The sequence below is a fragment of the Limanda limanda genome, chromosome 22 (assembly GCF_963576545.1).
Source record: "Limanda limanda chromosome 22, fLimLim1.1, whole genome shotgun sequence".
Taxonomy (NCBI): domain Eukaryota; kingdom Metazoa; phylum Chordata; class Actinopteri; order Pleuronectiformes; family Pleuronectidae; genus Limanda; species Limanda limanda.
Window position 1 is genome coordinate 2,358,788 of NC_083657.1, and position 22,402 is coordinate 2,381,189.

The window sequence follows — 22,402 nt, forward strand, 5'->3', positions numbered from 1 at the left end:
TAAACTGAGTCCAGATCCTAAACTGAGTCCAGATCCTAATGTGAGATCAGATCCTAAACTGAGTCCAGATCCTAAACTGAGTCCAGATCCTAAACTGAGTCCAGATCCTGAACTGAGTCCAGATCCTAAACTGAGTCCAGATCCTGAATTGAGTCAAGATCCTAAACTGAGTCCAGATCCTGAACTGAGTCCAGATCCCAAACTGAGTCCAGATCCTAAACTGAGTCCAGATCCTAAACTGAGTCAAGATCCTAAACTGAGTCCAGATCTGAGTCCAGATCCTAAACTGAGTCCAGATCCTAAACTGAGTCCAGATCCTAAAATGAGTCCACATCCTAAACTGAGTCCAGATCCTAAACTGAGTCCAGATCCTAAACTGAGACCAGATCCTAAACTGAGACCAGATCCTAAACTGAGTCCAGATCCTAAACTGAGGCCAGATCCTAAACTGAGTCCAGATCCTAAACTGAGTCCAGATCCTAAACTGAGTCCAGATCCTAAACTGAGTCCACATCCTAAACTGAGTCCAGATCCAAAACTGAGTCCACATCCTAAACTGAGTCCAGATCCTAAACTGAGTCCAGATCCTAAACTGAGTCCAGATCCTGAACTGAATCCAGATCCTAAACTGAGTCCAGATCCTACACTGAGTCCAGATCCTAAACTGAGTCCAGATCCTAAACTGAGTCCAGATCCTAAACTGAGTCCAGATCCTAAACTGAGTCCAGATCCAGAACAGGAAGTCCTCGTCCTCTTGGATTTGATTCAACGACAAAGAGAAACTCGTCAGATATTAGAAAGACGAAGGATTGAGTTCTCTACAAACACCTGAAGTACAGTCGAACGATGGATTCACACAGGAAAAATGCATCGTCACCGGTGAATCCTGCTGAGTCGTGAGTTACAGTCGAGACAGAAACAGAGAAGAAGAAATATGAAAACCAACCAGGAAGTCTTTGATGAAACATAAATCATGCGTCTAAAAAAACTAGAAGGGTGATCTTTGTGGCCTCAACGGAGAAGAAGCTGCACAACATCACAATCCTCTGTCTGTAGCTCAGTCCCTCAAGTACAAAGTGTGTGTCTGTGTGTGTTTGTGTGTTTGTGTGTGTGTCTGTCTGTGTGTAGTTATGAGCGTCTGTTGTTTTCCTATTTGAGTGTTTATGTCATTTCCTTCCTCAACTATTCGCTTATGTAAGGAATCAGTTCAAGCTTCACTGAGCAGCGTCAGTTATGAATACAACTCTGTACGGCGCACACACACGCACACACACACACACACACACACACACACACACACACACACACATTCTCTCTCACATCACACATAGACACACAAAGAGCAGACTTATTATCCAATCTCTGTTCACCAGGCAGGAGTCTGGACCTGAAGAGACTTCTGACTGAGCCGTTGATATTTTCACAGTTTCACACGTTGTCGTCATTTCAACACTTTACACGTTTGTGTTGTGTCAAAAGTTTTCGTCCGTTAAAATGTGAGAAAACACTTGATCATCGATAAACAACCCACTTCTTCAGTTCATCCGACCAACGGACAAATATCTAGAGATGTAAAATGTGAGAAAACACTTGATCATCGATAAACAAAAACACATCTTCAGACGCCAACGGACAAATATCTGATGTTTAAGTAAAATGCTGCAAAACTGAACTACTGCCGATCCTACATTTCCCATCATGCACCTTGGTATACCATATTTTCTGGTTCATGCATCACATTTCTTTCTCATAAAAGCGACACACTTGCACAACTGGGAGAATCAGAGAAAGTAGAAATCTTCAGTGGTGGGAAGTAACGAGGTAGAAATACTTTGTTTCTGTACTTAAGTAGATTTTTCACATATCTGTACTTTACTTGAGTATTTCTTTTCCTGACGACTTTTTACTTTTACTCGTTACATTTAAACAAAAATATCTGTACTTTCTACTTCTTACATTCTCAAACTGGCTCGTTACTTGAGTAGCGGAGGTTGGTTCTCTCTCTCTCTCTCTCTCTCATATCTAGGGTTCAAAATTTTTACATTATATACATTATATTCATATTGTTGTTAACATTTTTCAGTCAGTTGAGATAAATCTTGAGGAGAAACATTTTGGGTTGTTTTGTGTCTGTATAGGCCTACTATAAAAAGCACTTTGCATTTTTAATTTTGGTACTTGTACTTTTACTTTTGATACTTAAGTACATTTCAACACCAGATGCTTTTGATACTTAAGTAGTTTTAATATGAGCTACTTTAAGACTTTTACTCAAGTCATTTTCTGAAGGGTGACTTCTACTTTTACCGAAGTCACTTTCAGGTCAGATATCTGTACTTTTACTCAAGTATGGCTTTCAAGTACTTTATACACCACTGGAAATCTTATATTAATTGATCAATATTAACTCTGTCTCCAGCAGGAGTTTGAACAGAGAAGCAACAAGAGGCTCGATTTGAACCTGAAGAATAAACATAAATAATAGAGATTCTATGCATTCTGGGGCAAATGTCAATATGAATATGAATACTATGACTCAGAATCCATGCAGAACATCAGAAATACACCCACAGGCTCCTTGCATGATATTATATACGAGCAGATTCAAGGCCTGTAAATCAGTTAAATAGTATTTCTCAGGAGAACTTAGAGATATTAACAAGAATTGTGAAAAGAGTAGATTTTCTAAGCATGTTGAGATAAATATAAATCCTCAATAAAAACTATGCAGGAGATCAACAATACACTGTAGAGACACCTGTTGGCTGCGTATGTGATATTATATATATATGCAGATCTTCTTAGATAAATATAAACATGTAAAGACGCCTGAAGGCCTCAGATTACAGGATGACGTCATATCTGCAGATTTAAGTTTCATTCTGTAGTTTGAGAAACGAAGAGAATCTGAAAACTCAGGTGAATCAGGAGAGTTACATTATAATTCATATATTAACATTCATGGATTTATATTGTCTGTGCATCTGGGAATACATGGAAATATATATACAGTCCAAAAATATAGCTATAGAGCAGATGATGTCACTGCTCTGTTCTACACACACACACACACACACACACACACACACACACACACGCACAAACACACACACACACACCTGATCACTGCCAAATACTGACACACGTTCATATAGCAGGAGAGGGAGGGTAGAGAGAGAGAGATGAATAGAAAGATAGATATATAGATAGATATAGATAGATAGATAAAGGGGGGTGGGAGAGGGAGAGAGACGGTCACGATGAGCGAGGGAGAGAGAGAGAGAGAGAGGAGGAGGAGGAGGAGAAGAGAGAAAATGATGAAGGTTCGAATCCCGCGGATGAATTAGACTCTAATCAACACGCACGCGGATCAGCTGCCCATCATGTGCACGACGCAGTTATAACAACAAACGCACCCCCCCCCCCTCGCCGTGCACGCGCAGACATGTGATTAAAACCCCGGTCACACGCACCTGTGCTCACCTTCTTCTCCTTCTTCACCTTCTTCTCCTTCTTCTCCTTTATTCTTCTTCTCCTTTATTCTGCTCCTCTCGTCGGCTCCTCTCGTCAGGGCAGCGCCTCCATGTTCGAAGAGGAGGAGGAGGATGGAGGGATGGAGAGAGGAGGAGGAATAGGAGGAGGAGGAGGAAGAGGAGGAGGAAGAGGAGGAAGAGTGGAAGCCTTTGAAGTGAGCAGACGTGGGCCCTGGTCGTTTCCAAGGCAGCGGAGCGCCCGAGCGTACAGACACCGAGTGTGACTTCCGGTTTGAGTTTCAACATAAAGGTCTGAAACGACTCAATGTGACTCAAGCGTCACTCAAACACAACATGGACCTGAAATAAGGAAAATATATAAAATATAAACAGCTGTAAACTTCATGAGCTTTAACGTTTCTGTTTAAAAAATTTAGAGTTATTATAATTAACAAATTCATTGCTTCTGATTTTATGTTTTGACATCCGAAAATTACCATAATACTATTTACAAACGTATATAAAGTATTTTCTAGTAGTAAAACATGTAAATGCAGTGAGTCATGGATGTGAAGTTTTTCTTTTCATATTCAAATCATGTCTTGTCTCATTCAGATCAGCTTTTTATTCTTTAAAATTAATTTCTTATTTTTACTCTTGTGATTGTTTACTACTTGTGTTGCTAAGCGAGTGCACAAATCATTCATACAGCTAATGCTAACATACAACATGCTAATAAACTCCAATATGCTCCAATATGCTAAACAGCAACACTCACATATAATAAAATAAAACCATTATGCAGTTATTGATCAGAGTGGTTTTATTTTGAAAGCGCCTGTCTGTATGTCCGGTGACGTCTCTCACTAGCTTGACACAGATCAGACAAACGGAGCTGCAGCAGAGAGGCGGAACCGCGCATGCGCGTCCGAAACCCTCCGGATTCTAACGGTGAAGGCAGAGACCCCCCCACCCACTGCACCGAACAGAGGGTCCGAGCGCCCCCCAGTGGAGGAGCAGGAGAGCTGCACACCTGATGGAGCTGTGACTCATCCAGAAGCAGATATTCATGTTGTATTTTGTGATTATATAAAATAAACAGGGATTGAACACAGATAAAATAACAGGTAACGACAGAATCTATAGATTTAGTCGCTTTAGGTGTTTCTGACACATCTGATTTGAGATATACAGAACGTGAACTTCACTATATGTATTATATCTTAATTATTATTATTGATAAAGAGAATTCATGCCGTATTGTAAATATATAAAATGATAATAAAAATAAAAATATGCATGAAACAGTCAGAACATGTTGAACTGAATCAAACTAAAATCTAAGAAGCAATAAATCAGAAATCTACAATAAAAAATGTCTTAAGTAAAAAGACTTGTGGGGTTTGGTTGTAGACACGTAGAGTTATGGTTATATAAAATAAATATTTAAGAGCCTTAGTGGCTTCTCTAAAATGAGGAGGTGAAAATAAGAATAACTGTTTCTTTACAAATGACTAATATGTCCACATCACAGATTCTGAACCAGGCAAACACTGCAGGTGTTTATGGGAATGAGTTCCACCTTCCTGCTGTTCCCCTGCTCCACCACTCGGTGCCGCTGTTTCCTCATGTTCGACTGTGTCGCTGTCCATGGTGCTGAACTCAGTAATAACTCAAAGTTGCATTTACCTGTAGATTTTTATTATTTTCCACAACATTCCTCATTCCTAAAACCTCAGAAATATCACATGTGATCTTAAACAATCTGATTTAGATAAACATATATAGATATATTTATATATTGAAATCTCTACCAGGCTGAATTAGTCTGAGGCAGCATCACGAACCAATCAGATCTGAGCCTGAACCTTCTCTTCTCAGATCACTGCACCGGCTCTGAAAGACTCAACTTTAAAATCCTAGAACTGGTTTATTGGAGATTTTGTTTCTTCACAATAAAACCACTTCCTGTCCCAAAACACTGTTTGCTCTCATTTGTCTCACGACTGATCCACGACTCGTCCGTCCAGAGGAAGACGTGAAGAAGAATCAGCTCCACTAAAACAAGATGATGGTGAAAACCTGCTAAATGTGATGAGCTGTGATCGATGCAGAAAGAAGTGGATTGTCCACACGTCAGAGTAATATTTTAATAAATAAATAGCAGCATCACACAGAAAAAAAAGAATAGAAAATATACATTGTGTGGATGTTGTTCGCTGTAGAAACTCAAACGTGTTGTTCTGAGACAAACATTCACAATTAAAATGGTATAAAAAAAAAACAGCCACTGCAGAACAGAAGAGGGTTCAACACGTAAAGGAAAGAAAAAGATAAACCGAGAGGGGCGAGTCGTCCGGGAGAGAGAGGAGCCGACGCCAGGGGGGGTGGGTGGGTGGGGGTGGGGGCGTCAGGTTCGTCAAACTCTGGGACGACTGCAGCTCCGGTTGTCTGACAGAGACGCTCACTGACAGAGTTTCACAGGATCTTTTCGGTGTCATTTCATTCAATCCTCTCGTCGGCTGCCAGATAAATTCAGGATTGAGTTCCAGATTCTTTAAAAGCTATTAAAACTCAGAATGCACCAAGATGAGATTCAAGAGTTTCAAACCAGCTGCTAAGTCGAGGCCGGTAACTCAGGGAGACCTGGGCTTGAGGCTCAGGAGCGTCCTGGAGAAACAGTTTTTTAAATAATTGATTCAAACATCTGCCTAAATTAAAAAAACCTCTAAATTCAGGATTGAGTTCCAGATTCTTTTAATATCTTTTTAAAAGTGCAGCACGTTCCCTCAGTTACAGAACAGAGCTTCTCACTCCGACTGCATCGAGATGAGACTCAAGAGTTTCCAAGTGGAGGCTGGTAACTCAGGGAGACCCGGAGACACCGGTTCGCAAATTGATTTAAACATCTGTCTGGTTTTTTAACTGGTTTTGACAGATGTTTACTTTTCTTTCCTAATCTTCCGAACCCCTTGTTGCTTTAAAGAGACTTTGCTGGATTTAAATCGTTGAACTGCAGATCCTCGTGACTCTGGACGTTCTTGGGAGAAAGGGAAACGGGAGAAGCCTTGTTTCACGTTGTGCTCAGTTTTCCCAGGTATCATCGAACGTGTCAGAGTGAAACTTTGTCAACAAGCGTCTCCTACTATGTCTATACACACCAGACCTGGATCCAATCATCAGCTGAAACCTTCCCAGATTCTCTCAGAGCGATTCGACCTCGATCGGTGAAAAGACTCTGAATCAACCTGAGGCAGTGATTGGATCCAGAGCCGCTACACACACAGGTACACAGGGAACACATAGTTATTACATTGCAACAAACGGATTTGTTCTCTCGCTCGCTCACACCCCCGAGGATCCAACCTGACCCGTCCACCTCAGTTCAGAGAGTCCTCTCCCTCGTGTTGTGTTGTTGTTGTTGTTTTTTTTGCATTTTTAGATGAACTGGCTGCAGGAGCCGCATGCTGCTGTCGTTTGTTCTCTCTCTCCGGTCCGGACGGGTTCAGTCATGAAGAGAGAGAACAAACGGGGGGGGCGAGGGAGAGAGGACTTTGTGAACGGACACGTGGAACATGCACGATGTCTGCAGGCTGAAGCTCGGGAGCGGCTCGTTAGCTCGTGTAGACGTCTCCGTGTGGAGAGAGGTGGCGACCGGGGGGGCGTCGCTCTGTGGAACAGGGCGGGTCCATTGTCCAGAGGAGCTCGGAACCAGGATGAAGCCGCTGCCCCCCCCCCAGGTTCATCCTGGTTCCGACGCCGCCACCGCAGACGCTAGGCTTCGCTTCAGTTTGCTCCAGGGGAGGGTTTGAACTTTGACCTTGACCTGAGGGAGGGGCCACATGATGATATCAGGGGAGTAAAACCGACTTGGATCATTTCTCAGTTCTGGGGAAGACTCTGTGATAATGTCAAAATATAATATGAACATATTGCACCTTCTTTAATTTGAACCTAAAGTATAAAAGAATAAAGAATAACTTTATGGACGTCCAAACTAAATCCCCTTCCTCCTAAACGCAAACACATCCAGATTTATTATTATTATCCATCCATCTATTATCTATACTGCTTCTCCTTATTAATCACATGCTAAAAACATACATTCTCATTTATTTCCCCCTTTGAGGCCAATGTGTTGCTGATAATAAACCTAAATATGTAAATATCTTGAATCTATTCCCTCAGCAGTGACCCCCGGCCGACGGAGGAATTCCTCTCGTCTGTTTCTGACCTGGAGATAAAACGCTCCTGATGGAGTCAGAGGTTTGTCTCTTAGCGAATCGACTTCCTGTCTGAGGCGACAGACGAGATCTAAAGCTACGAGGTCGTCTCGGAGGGGGGACGATCTGATCTCCGGGTTTAGGGTCTGAGAGATTCTCTAGAAGCGAAGGGAACTGATGAATATAGAGAAACTGTCATTTCCCCTCTGAGGCGTCACTGGAGTTCGTCTGAAGACATTTTTTATTTTATCTGAGAGGAAAAAGATTAATCTGAATTCTGACCTTGAACGAGTTCTTCACTTGAATCCCAAACAGCCCAGATTCTGATATGTGATCTGTTCATATTTCAAATTAATTAAACTTTAATATCTGACATCACTGCAACACATTCATTGATAATCTTGATTCCTCTAAGTTGCTTTCTCTCCTATTTTTCTGTCTCTGTTCTTTTTCTCCATACCTTTGTAAATGTTTGTATATAAATAAAGGTTTTTCTGTATTGAAAGATAGTTGTGATATTATTGCATCCCCGTGTCTTTGGCTTTTCTGATGTTATTTGCTCATCTTGTATTAATTTGTGTGTTTGCTTATTGAAACAATGTTGGTGAAATAAAGGTTTGTGTGATTTCATGAAGGCAACTCTGATATTAATGACTTATCGGTTAAAATAATCCTGAAATCATTATATTTAGTTCCTTTAAATGATGAAAGGAGTTAAAATAACAACGTGAGCAAACGTTGGATTCTGGTTCTGAACGAGAAGCCGGAGCCTGAGCGTCTGCGCCGGGTTTCCAGTTCCTTCAGCCCCGTGTTCTGCAGTGTCACGCCACCGCCACCGGGTGGCACTGTGAGTCCACCTTGTACATTCCGTCATCTGGGAGAAAGTTTCCTCCTTCAGAGTAAAGCGCTCGGTGATTCATGCTGGAGACGTTTCATTCAGACACGTTTGCTGGCGTCGAGCCCGACCGGCACAAAAATAGATTTGGTTGAGTTCGCTCCGACTGCATTGAGACTGTGAAGGCGTGGCGTCGCCCTTTGACCCCGGTGACCCCGGTGACCTCCGCCTGACTCTGGATCTCGACCCCAGGAAGCGATGACGCCTCCATCGTCTGTTCCAGGAGTGAAAACCAACATTTTGGCAACAAATTAAAAAAAACAACACGTCTGGAAGGTTGGTTCCAGTTCACTGGTGGAGATGCCACAGGTCCGATTCCCTACACACTGATGAGTGAGTGCTGCTCCTCTGTGAGGGGATAAGGCTCCTCCCTCCAGACTTTCACAATAAGAGTCCCTCCTGCAGGGTTGAGTCCCTCGTGGAGGCCGCTGGTGAATCGCTGCTCGCTCCAGCGTGGAGGAGGAGACAGGAAGTGGCGTGCGGCGGTCACACGCTGCTGGTGAGTTCCGTGGACGCCGGCCTGTAGCTGATCAGCGACAGCTCCGTCTCCGCCTCCGACAGCCCCCCCGCGGTGAAGCTTTCCGAGAAGCTGTGCGACACGATTCCAATTTCCGTCTTCTCGTCGTCCGTGGTGTCCTCCGGGTCGACCGCCAGCCGCCCGTTGCCCCCCCGGCTGCCGTTGCGACAGTTACTGTTGCGGTCCACGCCCCCCGCCTTCCCGTGGCCGCCCGTGAGCAGCGGGGTCACGGCGTGCGAGGGGCAGGGGGGCGGGACCAGGAGGGTTTTGCAGCTCTGTCCGGCGGCGGCGCCCACCTTGTACTGACAGCGGATGTAGCTGGAGAACGCTCTCCTGTAGGTCTTGTTGAAGAGCGTGTAGACCAGCGGGTTGACCCCCGAGGAGATGTAGCCCACCCACACGAAGACGTTCAGGAGGTCGTGGAGCAGCGACTCGTTGCAGGAGCCGCCGCACAGGACGGAGGTCACGTTGGTGATGAAGAAGGGACACCACATGATGAGGAAGAGGAAGAAGACGATTCCCAGGACCTGAGAGGAGAAGAAGAACAGAGAAGATTTCAAGTGACCGCTCGATTCCACCTTGAATCCTCGTCGCGATTCAACCCGCTCTCACCTTGGAGGCTCGTCTCTCGTTCTTTATGGCCTGCATCATCCCCCGTCGCCCGTGGCAACCGGACGTGTCGCTCCGCCCCGGGCCGGCGGCCGGCGAGCTGAGCGTGGACGCCGCCTCGGAGCTGGGGATGATGCTGATGCTGTCGGACTTGGAGACGCTGAGGAGGATGCTCGTCTCGGCTCCTTTCAGGCAGCTCAGCGTGTTGCGTCTGCTCGGAGTGGGCGGCGGCTTCACGTCTGTGGGAGGGGCAAAGGAGACATGAAGGATCCTTCTCACCTGTCTTGTTTTACCAGATTAAAGGAGACACATGATGTTTCTTTGGTTGTTTCCTGTTGATCATTTTGCAGATGTTATATTTCAGAGACTTGCTCAGACTCCTGGATGTGAATCACGTGATGACTCAGCGGCCGGACGCCTGCTCGGTGTTTACCTGGCGACTCTGGCGACTCTGGCGACTCTGGCGGTGCAGTGGTGTTGATCTGAGGAAGGTGGAAGGTGCTGGACGGAGGCTGCAGTGTGTGAGTCATCGCTGGCGTGTGCAAAGGCTTCTGGGAGGAAGCCTTGGCCTCGTATAGGAAGACAGTGGCCTGCCGCTGGAGCACCTGCAGAGGATGGAGGGGGGGGGGGTTAACCCTGGCTGCAGAGGGCGCTGTTGCTCGGTACCAGTTGTATTGTGTTGCTTTGAGTATGAGTGTGTACCTGAATGGTGAGGCAGTACGATACCACCATTATGACCAGTGGGATGAAGAAGGCCACGAAGGAGCCAATCAGCATGAAGCGCTCCTCGTTGAGGACACAGCTGCCGTTGACGAAGACCTTGTCCTCGTTGTGGAGGCCGATGACGGGGATGGGCATGGACACACCTGGACGGACGAGGACAAACGAGAAGATTGAAGGTTTAGTCTTTTATTTCTTCTCATCGGTTTAACGGTTCCGATCCTTTTCTCTGTTTGTTCCCGACGACTCATGTTCACAGGTTTGTTTCTACGTTTCATTTCATGTAAAACTTTCACTGATAATAACTGAAGCTGAAATATTCTAACGTCCTATTATTAAAGAATCTGCTCTGATGCTCTGATTTCTTAATAAACATCAGTCTCAGCTGAACAAGCTGCTCCTGCTTCATCTGAAGCTGAATTCAAACCAAACACTGAGGCTCAGACTCATGAGCTGGAAACTCACCAGGTCGCTTCAGAGTAACGACCAGGAATCGAGCGGAAAGATGCAAATCGTGACCAAACTCCTAACATATTATATAAATATATAATACATAAAGTTCTAAACAGGCTACATCTGTTATGTATTAATATGCTGTTACAGTTCTTTATATAAATATAAGAAGTAGGAGGTGAGAAGAAGACTTTAGTGGCTGAGCGGAGTTTGGCAACGATCAACCAACAATTTGGCTGATTTTTAATAACTTCAGAGTGTTTCTAACTAAAGAGAAGGAGGAAACCTTCTCTTGTTCACACTCACACATCAGACTCACTTCCATCCAGCTGCTGTTAAAAGGGTAAAAGTTGCATAGAGTTGATTTAAAAAGGTCAAAACAAAGTGCGATGACATCATCTCTGGTCTCGGTGTCGGCCGCTGTAATTCATTTAGGATGAAGTGCATCATCGTCTCCTGCACAGCCGGGGATCGGCCACATCAAAACAAAACGTGCACCAGCGCCGCTAATGCAATCGTTTAAATCGACTGCACGCACACACACACACACACACACACACACACACACACACACACACACACACACACACACACACACACACACACACACACACACACACACACACACACACACACACACACACACGCACACACACACTGCCTAGGAGGATGAATTAATTTCCATTAATTGAAAACGTTTTACCCGAATGTCCAAATAACCTGTGGTGTGCAAACAGTTCTGACTAATGAGTCTGTCCAGTGATCTGTGTCGAGCCAGGATTCATTCACTGCGTCTCCAGCAGAGTGTGTGTGTGTGTGTGTGTGTCTGTGTGTGTGTGTGTGTGTGTGTTAGTGTGTATGGTGGACACTTTAAAAACCTAATTCACCCAAACTCCAAAAAAGTAGCACATAGCTAAGCAGAGAGTTTGTGATTTAGAGCCCTGCTGTGTGATATTCGTCGTCTGGAATTCAGTATTAACGACACTGGTCTCGTAAAACCACCACAGCTGGAAGGAGACACTGGTTTAGACCCAGATTATACATCTCATCTGGCCTGGGATCGAACTGGGATCCCACAGGAGGAGCTGGGAAGGGTTAGGGTCATGACAAGTTGCTGCTGTGACAAAACCATGAACCCTGTAGCTACAGAAACTCGTGTAATGTCCGGTTGCTTAAGCTGCATTTGCTCTGGATCTACACATCTGGATCTGCAGTGTGAGCGGCTGCATGGATCTTCTCTTTAGCTTCTAATCCTCCAGCTCTGATCGGTGTGACCCCTCAAAGACCCGGATCACAGCAGCCTGGAGCAGAACCTTCAGAGAGGTCAAGGAAACACCAGCAGCACAAAACTGGAGATTTCTAAGGATTAAAGAAAGGAACCAAGATGGATTCCTGCAAACTTATTATACACGATCACCAGAGTTTATGTGATTTTGAAGCGAGAGAGCAGCTGCACAAGTTTGCTTAAAGCTGCAGGCAACACAAATTATTCAGGGACCTTCACATAAATATATATTTCATCAACCCAAACCCTAAATCTCCGCCTCGCCCAGCAGGATAAATACGATCAAATAGTAATGTTGTTTCAGTGAGAACATTGGGTCGTAAAGTTAACAGAGATACTGTCTCTGTTTCTGGGATTCAGACCCACAACGGTTTACTAGGTCTGTAATTCTTCAGAGGGAGTTTGTGTGAGTTCTTTTGAAAGTTACAGACATTTTTCACATCGCAAAAAGGTTTATTCTGTATTATTTCAATTTAATTCTATCAGAAACGATCAAGCAACTGGATGTAATGTGAGGGATTGAACTTGTGAACATGTGAAGACATCGACGTCCTCCTGGGTCTTAAAGGACACAAGCGACAACAACAGAGGTCACACACACACAAACGACAAACTCATTACCTGAGGCTATTACACTGAAAAGATTGCTCTACCTGCAGGCGATGGACAAATTAACCCGAACAGCTGCACAATAAAATGAAAACACTGAAAATCGAGCTTCAGAAACGAGCTCAAGAGTGAATCAACCGCTCTGTGACACCAGGGAGTCGCCTTTTAATACGTGTAAATATATAAGTTAAAGTGTCAGTTAACCAAAGTTACGCCTTTGTCTTCTACGTGTGTTGGGTGATTTTTGGGTGAACATCTGAAAAGCAGCTTAAAAGAGAAACCTGCAAAAATCCAATTCTAATATGGCTGAAATCATGTCCAGGGTGTAACCTGCTTCTCACCAGATCTAAACTGGGATTAGCTCCAGCTCCCCAGCGACCCCTAGTGGACAAGTGTTAGAGTTAATATACAGAGTTTCTATTTGAGATAAAACCATCGTGTGTTCTGACCTATGGATATGGTCCAGACGGCGGCGATCTTCATCATGGCCTTGGTCCTGGAGTTGAAGCGGCTGTGCTCGATGGGGTTGCGGATGGCGACGTAGCGGTCCAGCGAGATGGCGCAGAGGTGCATGATGGAGGCGGTGGAGAACAGCACGTCCAGGTAGATCCAGATGGGACACAGGGCGCTGGGCAGGGGCCAGGCGTAGTCTGCAGGGAACACAGAACCAGAAGCTCAGAGGCTGACTCGACTCAACTCGAATCAACCGGAGAACATCACAGAGCAAGTTGCTCTTTGAACGTAATGAATTCACACGTTCCCTCGAGGTTCGACTGCAGCTTCTTCAAGCATCACTCAGATGATTAGGATCATTATTTAAAGTTGTTTACAAGGAAGGTTAAGATTAGATGATTAGTTTTAAACAGAAATGTTCCCTGTAGGAAGGAAAAGCTCTGAGATATCTTTCTGTACAAACTTATATCTGCTAATTCTAAAGATGAGATGAGATAAAATAAGATAATCTCTTTATTAGTCAGAGTAAATTAACGGAAATCAAATTCCATAGTTGTTCTTTCATTCATCTCAGTCTGAAGCGACCACCAGAGCTGATCCTGAGGCTGTGTGGATCCCTGAGGATGAGATCCCCCCCCCCCCCAGGGTGAACAGTGCGGGTCAGTGGATAAATAAAACCAGTGGGAATCTAACACAAATACAACTGGGAGGAGTTTGGCAGAGAGCAGCTGCAGGAGAATACAATCAATTAAAATTCCATCAGCTGGACTGATTGGAAATGAGGCTTTAAATCATGGGACTGTTTTATCTCCGAGCAGCATTTTTAACGAGACACATTCGGCTCGTATTCATAATTTAAATTAGTGTCATTATTTAAAAACACATCGCTGTCGCTGCAGCTCCTCCTTTCAGCCTCTGTCTCTAAACACTTCTTGCTCCTGTCTCTTTAAAAGAGCATGTGATCATTTTGAAAAGGAGAATCTTTAGAAACTAAGAGAAGAGGATCCTCTGCTCGGACGGCTTTTCTAACCTGGACGTCCACGTTGAGTCGGAGTCTTTCTACGCCTGCAGCTATTTATATGAGCACACACACACACACACACACACACACACACACACACACACACACACACACACACACACACACACACACACACACACACACACACACACACACACACACACACACAGACACACACACTGACACTTTAATGTGCAGCATGTATGTGATGCATGTGGAGTGAATCATGGGTTCATGTGTGTGCGCTGAGTGGGAGGCAGCTTGCATAACTTTGTAGAGGTCAAACACTTAGTGTAGGGATGACACACACACACACACACACACACACACACACACACACACACACACACAGACAGACACAGGTGTTACTCAGCTGACTCAAATCTATTGTGAGAGCTACAGCGAAACATCCAGTCGACAAATAAACAATTTTGTCTCTTTTAAAAACAACACAATAAAAACAAAATTGTTTTAGAAATTGACTTGGCTTAAAGAAAAGGAAAAGGGCCAAGACAGAATCCATTCAACTTTGCATCTGAACTAAACGGATAACACATTTCCTATTCTATCTATTCTGTCCTCTCCTGTCCTACATGTTCTAATCTCTGTGGTTATCAATAAACACATATTCAGTTTTCTGCCTCATTCTCTCTCCTTCTCTGTATCTTGTATCACAGCCGTCTCTCAGTTTGTGTCCAGTAGATATTCATGTTTCTAATCCGTCAACGCAAAGATGACATATCTCATTTTATTCCACTGTCAGGGAAGATAGTGTGTGTGTCTGTGTGTGTGTGTGTGTGTGTGTGTGTGTGTGTGTGTGTGTGTGTGTGTGTGTGTGTGCATACATGTTCTCTCAGTGAATGCGTGCCTTCCACTCGGCGCAGAGAGATCATCCGAGTGATAACTGTGATTGAATTGGCCTCCAGGTCAAATACTTATATGCTCCTCCGTGTGTTTGTGTGTCTGTGTGTGTGTGTGTTTTTGTGTATGTCTGTGTGTGTGTGTGTGTGTGTGTGTGTCTGTGTGTGTGTGTGTGTGTGTCATCACTCTGGAGGCTTAGACATCAATTCTACTTTATCATCATTCTGTTTATTCCAATTAAAGAAATAACAGAATGTATTTGCGTGTGTAGCCGCTGTACGTTTGTGTGTGTGTGTGTGTGTTTGTGTGAGTGTGAGTGTGTGTGTGTGACAAGTGTACAAGTAGCTAAATTATGATCATCATCATCTCTTATCATGATTGCAATCGTCACCATCATCATCGTCGTAATCATCCTTTCATTAGTGAAATCTGAATGATTCACCGTCGATTTAAATAGTGAGAGAACATCCTGTGTGTGTGTGTGTGTGTGTGTGTGTGTGTGTGTTTGTGTGTGTGTGTGTGTGTGTGTGTGTGTGTTTGTGTGTGTGTGTGTGTGTGTGTGTGTGTGTGTGTGTGTGTGTGAGATAAATGGCTCAGTCAGCCTTGAGGATCAATGCAATCAGGTACCAGTCTGCTGGGTAACACTGCCACTTTAGATGCAGGCACCGATTTTCTATATTTTTGTGAGTGTCCTTGCGCGTGTGTGTTTGTGTGTTTGTGTGTCTCTGCTTCTCGGTTTGTGAGACGATGGTCTTGCCGGAGCCTTATTTATTTCTTCTGTGTGCTTCTATGACAGATTGATCACCGCAGTGAGCAATCAGCAGCAGCAGCAGCAGCAGCTTTAAGGAACAGACGGACACGGAGCGCCTGCGTCATGTGACCAAACTCAAATCAGCCTCTTCCTTCCTGTTCAGTATTCCTGAGCCACGCCAGCGAAGGAGCCGAGGGTGTGAACCATAGACTGTAGAGAAGGTGTGAACGAAGCAGGTTCACGACCAAATGACTGAAGACAGGAGAGGGAATAAAGATCTCATTTGAGAACTATGTGTAAATCTATGGTTAACGCTTTAACCAGCTTCTATTTCTGTATTTATGCTATTAAAGGAGACATATTATGCCCATTTTACCACAGTTGATATGGTTCCTTGGGGTCTTAATGAAATGTCTGTAACATTTTTTGGTCAAAATACCACAAGGATCATTTAAAACAGCACCTTTTTACCCTGTCTAAAACAGCCCTCCTCAGATCTCCGCCTCCAGTGGGGGGGGGGGGGCTATGCCATGCAGACAGATTGTGAGGTCACAATCTGGTGTTTTCCCATTCGAATCACTCTAGCTTATAGTTTCTGACATAGAGGAACCACAACAAATCGCGGGAGTTTTTTTTTTTTCGAGAGTTTTTGGGACGGTAGACATGCCAGATACCCAAATTAACGTGTAGAAGCACTACAAAAGTGGAATTTTCATAATATGTCCCCTTTAAACAATTATCTATTTCTTCAGGTGTTGACGACTGTTCGGCCTCAGCACGGGTGAAGCTCCACAAACACTACATTTCCCACAATGCATCCCAAACATCTCAGGGTGAGGAGTAAGACAGTGACTGATATAAACAATCTATGAGTCGGAAAGAGGGGAGAGTTGCATTCTGGGTAATGTAGTCATCAGATTGACAGTGAGGGAAGAAGAAAATGGGGAATAAGATGATGCTTCTTATTTTAAACTGTCCACCGGGAGTTTGACAGGATCATTGGTGGAGGAATCCATTTTAGACTCAATAAACCTGTTGACATCATCATGGTTATTTTCCTAAACTCCCTTCGTCCATTTATTGTCCAGTAATGATAACGTCTCTGTTGACATTTTACTCGGTGAATCCAAATGTTTCCTCTGAGGAAAAAACAAGATGAGCTCATGTGTCACCGGCTGATAAACGACAGAACGTCACCGTCGAGACGCGGAAGAAAAAACAAATCACTCAGCAGCGACTGAGCCGATCAAAGATCCTACACGTCCACCGTCCTGATGACGTGTTTCTACATCCTGGCAGATGATGAGAAGGACGTGTAGAGTCTGTCATCCTGGACCATGATGTTCCATCACATCACGCCTGTGCAGATCTGCATATTCAGACCGATATCTTGGACCAAATTAACAACAGATGAGACGTTGGCTGAAATGAAGTCTGACTCCTCATATCTTTGATCCGAGGATTTGTCTGTAATTTGTATTTTTATAATAATAATGCAGCAGATGAGGGTTCAGATGACGTCTTACCTTGAAATATTGGAATGTGTTCTCGTGTGTGTGTGAGAAGCAAAGTAAATACTTTATATAATAATAACTATACTATAAGAATGATATTCCCAGGTACCCAGTGAGAAACGTTCCTCCTCTCTGGTGCTAACGCAGAGACGTGGCTGAAACGTTCAGAGGAAAACAGCCATTTCATGTTTTTACTCATTTTGGGAAATTTACTCAACACACGTTCTGCTACACAACAAACTTGCGTCCTATTAAGCTAATGTGGGCGTTCGTGCAGAGTTCTGGCGCGGTGACTGTAAGCAAGAGCTGCCGTTGATAGATGGAATGATATCGCAATTATCGAGTTGGCATCCTGCGGCGTTTCTCGATTCAGTCATGAAACACAAGCGTGAACGTCTCCGAGAAGCAGAAATCTTTCCAGTAATTGCACTGAAAAATGTTTTTAAAAATAATGACAGGGTGTATATATCACAGTGGCAACAGCTGGTGAGTGGGTGGATGCTCAAGTTCAGAGGGAAAGGGGGGGGGCGGGTTCATTTATAGGCATGTGTGTGTTCAGAATTAGAAAATGAATCAAATCTACTTAGTAACTCGAGCACATATCTTTGCCGGATCTGAACAATCCTTCATATTGTGGATGAGATGGAAGAGAAGAAGTCTCAGTGGTTCTCTACACTCACCATACAGGATGTTGATGAGGGAGATGGGCATCACCAGGATGCCCACCAGCATGTCGGCCACCGCCAGCGACCTCAGGAAGAAGTTGGTGGCGTTCTGCAGCTTCTTCTCCAGCGACACGGCCAGGATCACCAGGATGTTCCCTCCGATCGTCAGAGCGATGATGACGAGGATGAGCAGCGCCGGCCAGTTCTTGTCCTTCATCAGGAGTCCGTCCCTGGTGACCGACTCCTGGGTGAAGTTGTCCACTCCTGCGCTCATGGCCGCCGCACCGACGCCGCCGGCGCCGACCCCGAGGCCGACGCCCCCCCACGGCAGGGTCTGGTTGAGGTCCAGAGGGTTGCTGCTCGGCCAGGACATCCGACCTCCGACCTCCAGAGAGGAGGTGGTGGAGCCGAAGCCTCCGAGGAGAACTGGTCCGCTCATCCCTGACGGAGGCTGAACGAGTCCCGTGGTGTTCACTCCCCTCCTTCACCAGCAGGGGGAGAGTTTAGAAGTGTGTCTTCCAGAATGCATTATTACACGATGGCGGGAGAACGGGAGAAAACAGGGGGATGGGGAAGGTCAGGGATGGGGAAGTGGGGATTTCAGAAAAGTGTTCTGCGGTTACTTTCACGTAAAGTCTCGCGAGCTGCAAACTCAAATCGTTTGCTCGGGGTTGAATCGGCCATTTCCTGCCAACAAGTCATTGGCGACGACTTCTGTCCTTCGTCGTTTTCTCGACGTTTATTTACATTCTCCACACGATGGATCTGAGAGAGTAAGAGTTCCAAGTTTAGAGCTCAAAACGGACTCGTTCATTTCCATGGCTGGTGTCGGGTTCATCCTCCAGGGTCTGGAGTCGGACGTGGATCTCGCTGGTTCGCTTTTGTCCTTCAGGTCAGAGTCAGGTTGTTCTATTGAAGAAAGAAACAACAGCAACAAAAAAACAATCAGGTTATTTTATTGAACGTCCAAATTGTACAAATCCACCTCGTCCCTCCTTGTACATTCTTTCTCTCCACTTCCCTCGACATCTCCACATGCATCGATCTCTCCAGCTTCTCGCGTCTCCTCCCTCACAAACTATTTCATGTCAGCCATCCTAATAAACGTTTAGAGGAGACAGCGACTATCAATGTCACTGTAGTCGCTTAAAATGAAGTGAGGGGGATCAAATGAAACAAGAGGCCTTGATGTTTACACTCTCTCTCCCCGAGTGTGTGCCGGGCGAGCACAAGCACCTCATGTCCTCTCTGCTTAACCTTCCCTCTCTGACAGCGCCGGGATTTAACACCTCATAAATGTCTTCAAGGAGAGGGGGGGGGGGAGTCGGAGTGTGTGTGTGTGTGTGTGTGTGTGTGTGTCTGAGGGAGAGAGAGTCTTCAATCCAGAGCCTGAGACACGGAACAGCTCTGAGACGTGTTTTAAAAGGAGACGTATTCTCCTCATATTCAGTTCAATGGTTTTAATTAGTGTTGTACTATGTTCAGAAAACACACATGTTCAAAGCTGCAGCTCCTCTGTTCAGCCTCTGTCTGAAAGTCTTGGGTTCAGCTCCTGTTTCCTTCTTCTCTGTCCGAACGTGAACAAATTAGCTGAGTCTAAACCCGATGAATATTCAGTTTTCTGTGTCTGAGTCTGATATTCTCACCGATTACAGACACGAGCAGAGAAGAAAATCAAAAGCATGAAACAAATATCATTCAAATAATGTTTAGTCTGAAACCCGGTGCTCTCTACACTTTACCACAGACTTTGGGTTGTAAAACAAACATAACACACACTAGACGACAGAAATATCATAAAAAAACATCATACGTCTCAGAATAAAAAGAGAATGTGTGTATGTGTGTGTTTCTTTGTGTGTTTGGATAAAAACATCTCCACACGCACTCAGACGTCAAGCTGAGACAGTTTATCAGGTGTTGAGTCTATGATGATACAAACAGAATAGAGGAGGCTGTGTGTGTGTCTGTGTCTGTGTCTGTGTGTGTGTGTTTGTCTGTGTGTGTGTGTGTGTGTGTTATTAAATATCTCACTCATCTGCTTCTTCTGTGTGGGCACGTTTCATTTCTATATTGCACAACGTGAACATATTGTATCTATTTGTGTATCGTCTGGCGTTTGTTTGTGTTAATTACTGTTTGTGCATAAATTAACTATCTGTGCAAACACAATCACTCATTGAGATTATCTATGTGTAGCAGGGGGGGGTGCAGTTGTGTGCTTTCGGCAACGAGTCGTCACCGGCGACCGACAAACTACAAATATCTCTGTCTCCTGATCTGTGTCGTCCACGGTTAGAGGAGGTTTGACACTTTTATATTAATAACGACATCCGAAGTTTGAATGTGGAAGAAGTTGTAGCAGAAATTAACCATCTGCTGTTTTGTTTGCATGAATATGAAAACTGCTTCTGACTTAAAAAACCGAAACTAGGATCTAAAGTTGTAGAAGACGGGAAAAATCAAGGGGAAAAGTGAGAAGTTCAGTGCAGGTCTGAAAGCAGCAGGAGAAACAAATCATCTGCTTCAATCAAAAGCATCATCGTCACACGGGTTTAATCATCAAACATTACTAGTGGATAAGGGGCTCGGTCTAATTAGAGGAAAGTCCCAGCTCCTCCCACTTCCCTGACAGTCTCCAGCATCATATTCCCTTTCCTCCTCCAGGAAGTGAGGTGGAAAATGTTTTTCAGCCGGCTGCATCTGATCTCTGGTGTGGAACTAATGAACGAATGAACGAATGTTCTCGTGCCAGGTTCACGACTCAAATTAGACGATTAGAAGAGGACAAGAAAACGAGGGATTCATTGAAGTCACGCGATTGGTCGCTCAGAGTTGGTGTGCTGCCTCTAGGGTTGCAAAGGGGTGGACAGTTTCCGGTAAATTTCCGGAAACTTTCCGGAAACTTTCCATGGGAAGTTTAGCTCGGGAATTTGGGGAATTTTGAAAAAAAAAACAACTATGCAAATTAAACGCTGAGCAATAAAAACATCATTCAAAACTCTATTTTAAAGATGTATGGAACGTTGAGTTTCAACCCTCCACTGTGCATTCTTCCATCACATGCACAGATAACTCCCAGCATGCTTCACTCTACAGCAGGGCTATTGAGGCCTGCTGTAGAGTGAAGGACTAGTCAGGTAAGTTTCCATGATATTACTGGGAAAATATATTAGCATGCTGATTGAGGATTGTTCATCTGTTCATCTAGCCTATTTCCATTCATTTATCCATCAATTGTAAAATATGAGTACAGACTATTCCAATTGTTTGGCTAACTATTTATATCTCTGGCATTGCATTAGTGTTTTTTTACAAACTTTTTTCTCATCTTATTCTACAGAACAATGCCACGTGCACTCTCTCATGTGTGGAGACATTTCACCCCATCCAATGTAGAAGGAAAGGCTGTGTACATTTGCAAATACTGTGCAAAGACCTATGTTAAGAATGACACAACGATGCAGAAGCATATAGTCAAGTGCCCAAAGTTTCCTCAGGGCTCAAATCAGACTATAACAAAACAAAATGTTGATATTTATGTCTGTATATGACAAGGTAAATACAGTTAGTATAAATGACCCACAACATTTCCAGTTTATTTCCGTATATTCCCGTATATTCCCGTTTATTCCCGTTAATTCCCGTATATTCCCGTTAATTCCCGTTAATTCCCATGGAAAGTTTCCAACTTTGAATATTCCCGGAATTTTGCAACCCTAGCTGCCTCCTCTTCCTCCTTCCCTGTAATCTGTTCCCTCTCCTCTCAATCACTTCTCCTTTATCCCTCCAATCTATTCTTCATCTAACCTTCCACCTCTGTCTCTCCATGCTCCCGTGCTCCTCCTCCTCCTCCTCCTCCTCCTCCTCCTCCTCCTCCTCCTCCTCCTCCTCCTCCTCCTCCTCCTCCTCCTCCTCTCTCTTCATCCTCTCTCTTCATCCTCTCTCTGTGATGTATTGCTGCTTTATCAGACCCTTTTACTGTCTGGCCTGCAGTGCTGTTCAGTTTCCTGTGAACTAGCTGATTCCCTGAGAGGAGGCGAGAGGAAGCAGCCTGTGTATTTCACCGAGTGCTGCAGAGGTGATAAACACACACACACACACAGATTCCTCCATGAGATCCTCATCTGTTCTTATATCAACTTGTTCTCTTACATTGAAAAGGTTGTTTTTTAAAGCCATAATGTTGTGCGCCATCATTTAGATTAATGCAAACAGCAATCTCCATAATGACCTGAGGGATCCACTCAACTCCAGCGTGTTATTGACTCTACGCTGTGCAGGCTTGTTTGTTTCATGCATAAACAAGAGCAGGACAGATAATCGATAGATCCTGATAGAACGTGTGGTTTG

At 44.4% G+C, this 22,402-nt stretch overlaps 1 protein-coding gene across 1 annotated transcript in view; it reads right to left on the reverse strand.

Annotated features, from left to right (window-relative positions):
• Window positions 1–9,077: 9,077 nt before the first annotated feature.
• htr2cl1 (5-hydroxytryptamine (serotonin) receptor 2C, G protein-coupled-like 1) overlaps window positions 9,078–22,402 on the reverse strand; it is a 55,742-nt gene continuing 42,417 nt past the window's right edge. The window contains exons 3-9 of the mRNA XM_061066609.1: window positions 18,856–18,958; window positions 18,065–18,531; window positions 13,234–13,434; window positions 10,420–10,583; window positions 10,151–10,322; window positions 9,721–9,956; window positions 9,078–9,635 (exon numbers count right to left, since the gene is read on the reverse strand). Of these exons, the coding sequence (XP_060922592.1) occupies window positions 9,078–9,635; window positions 9,721–9,956; window positions 10,151–10,322; window positions 10,420–10,583; window positions 13,234–13,434; window positions 18,065–18,531; window positions 18,856–18,958 (1,901 nt within the window). The remainder of the gene's footprint in view (window positions 9,636–9,720; window positions 9,957–10,150; window positions 10,323–10,419; window positions 10,584–13,233; window positions 13,435–18,064; window positions 18,532–18,855; window positions 18,959–22,402) is intronic.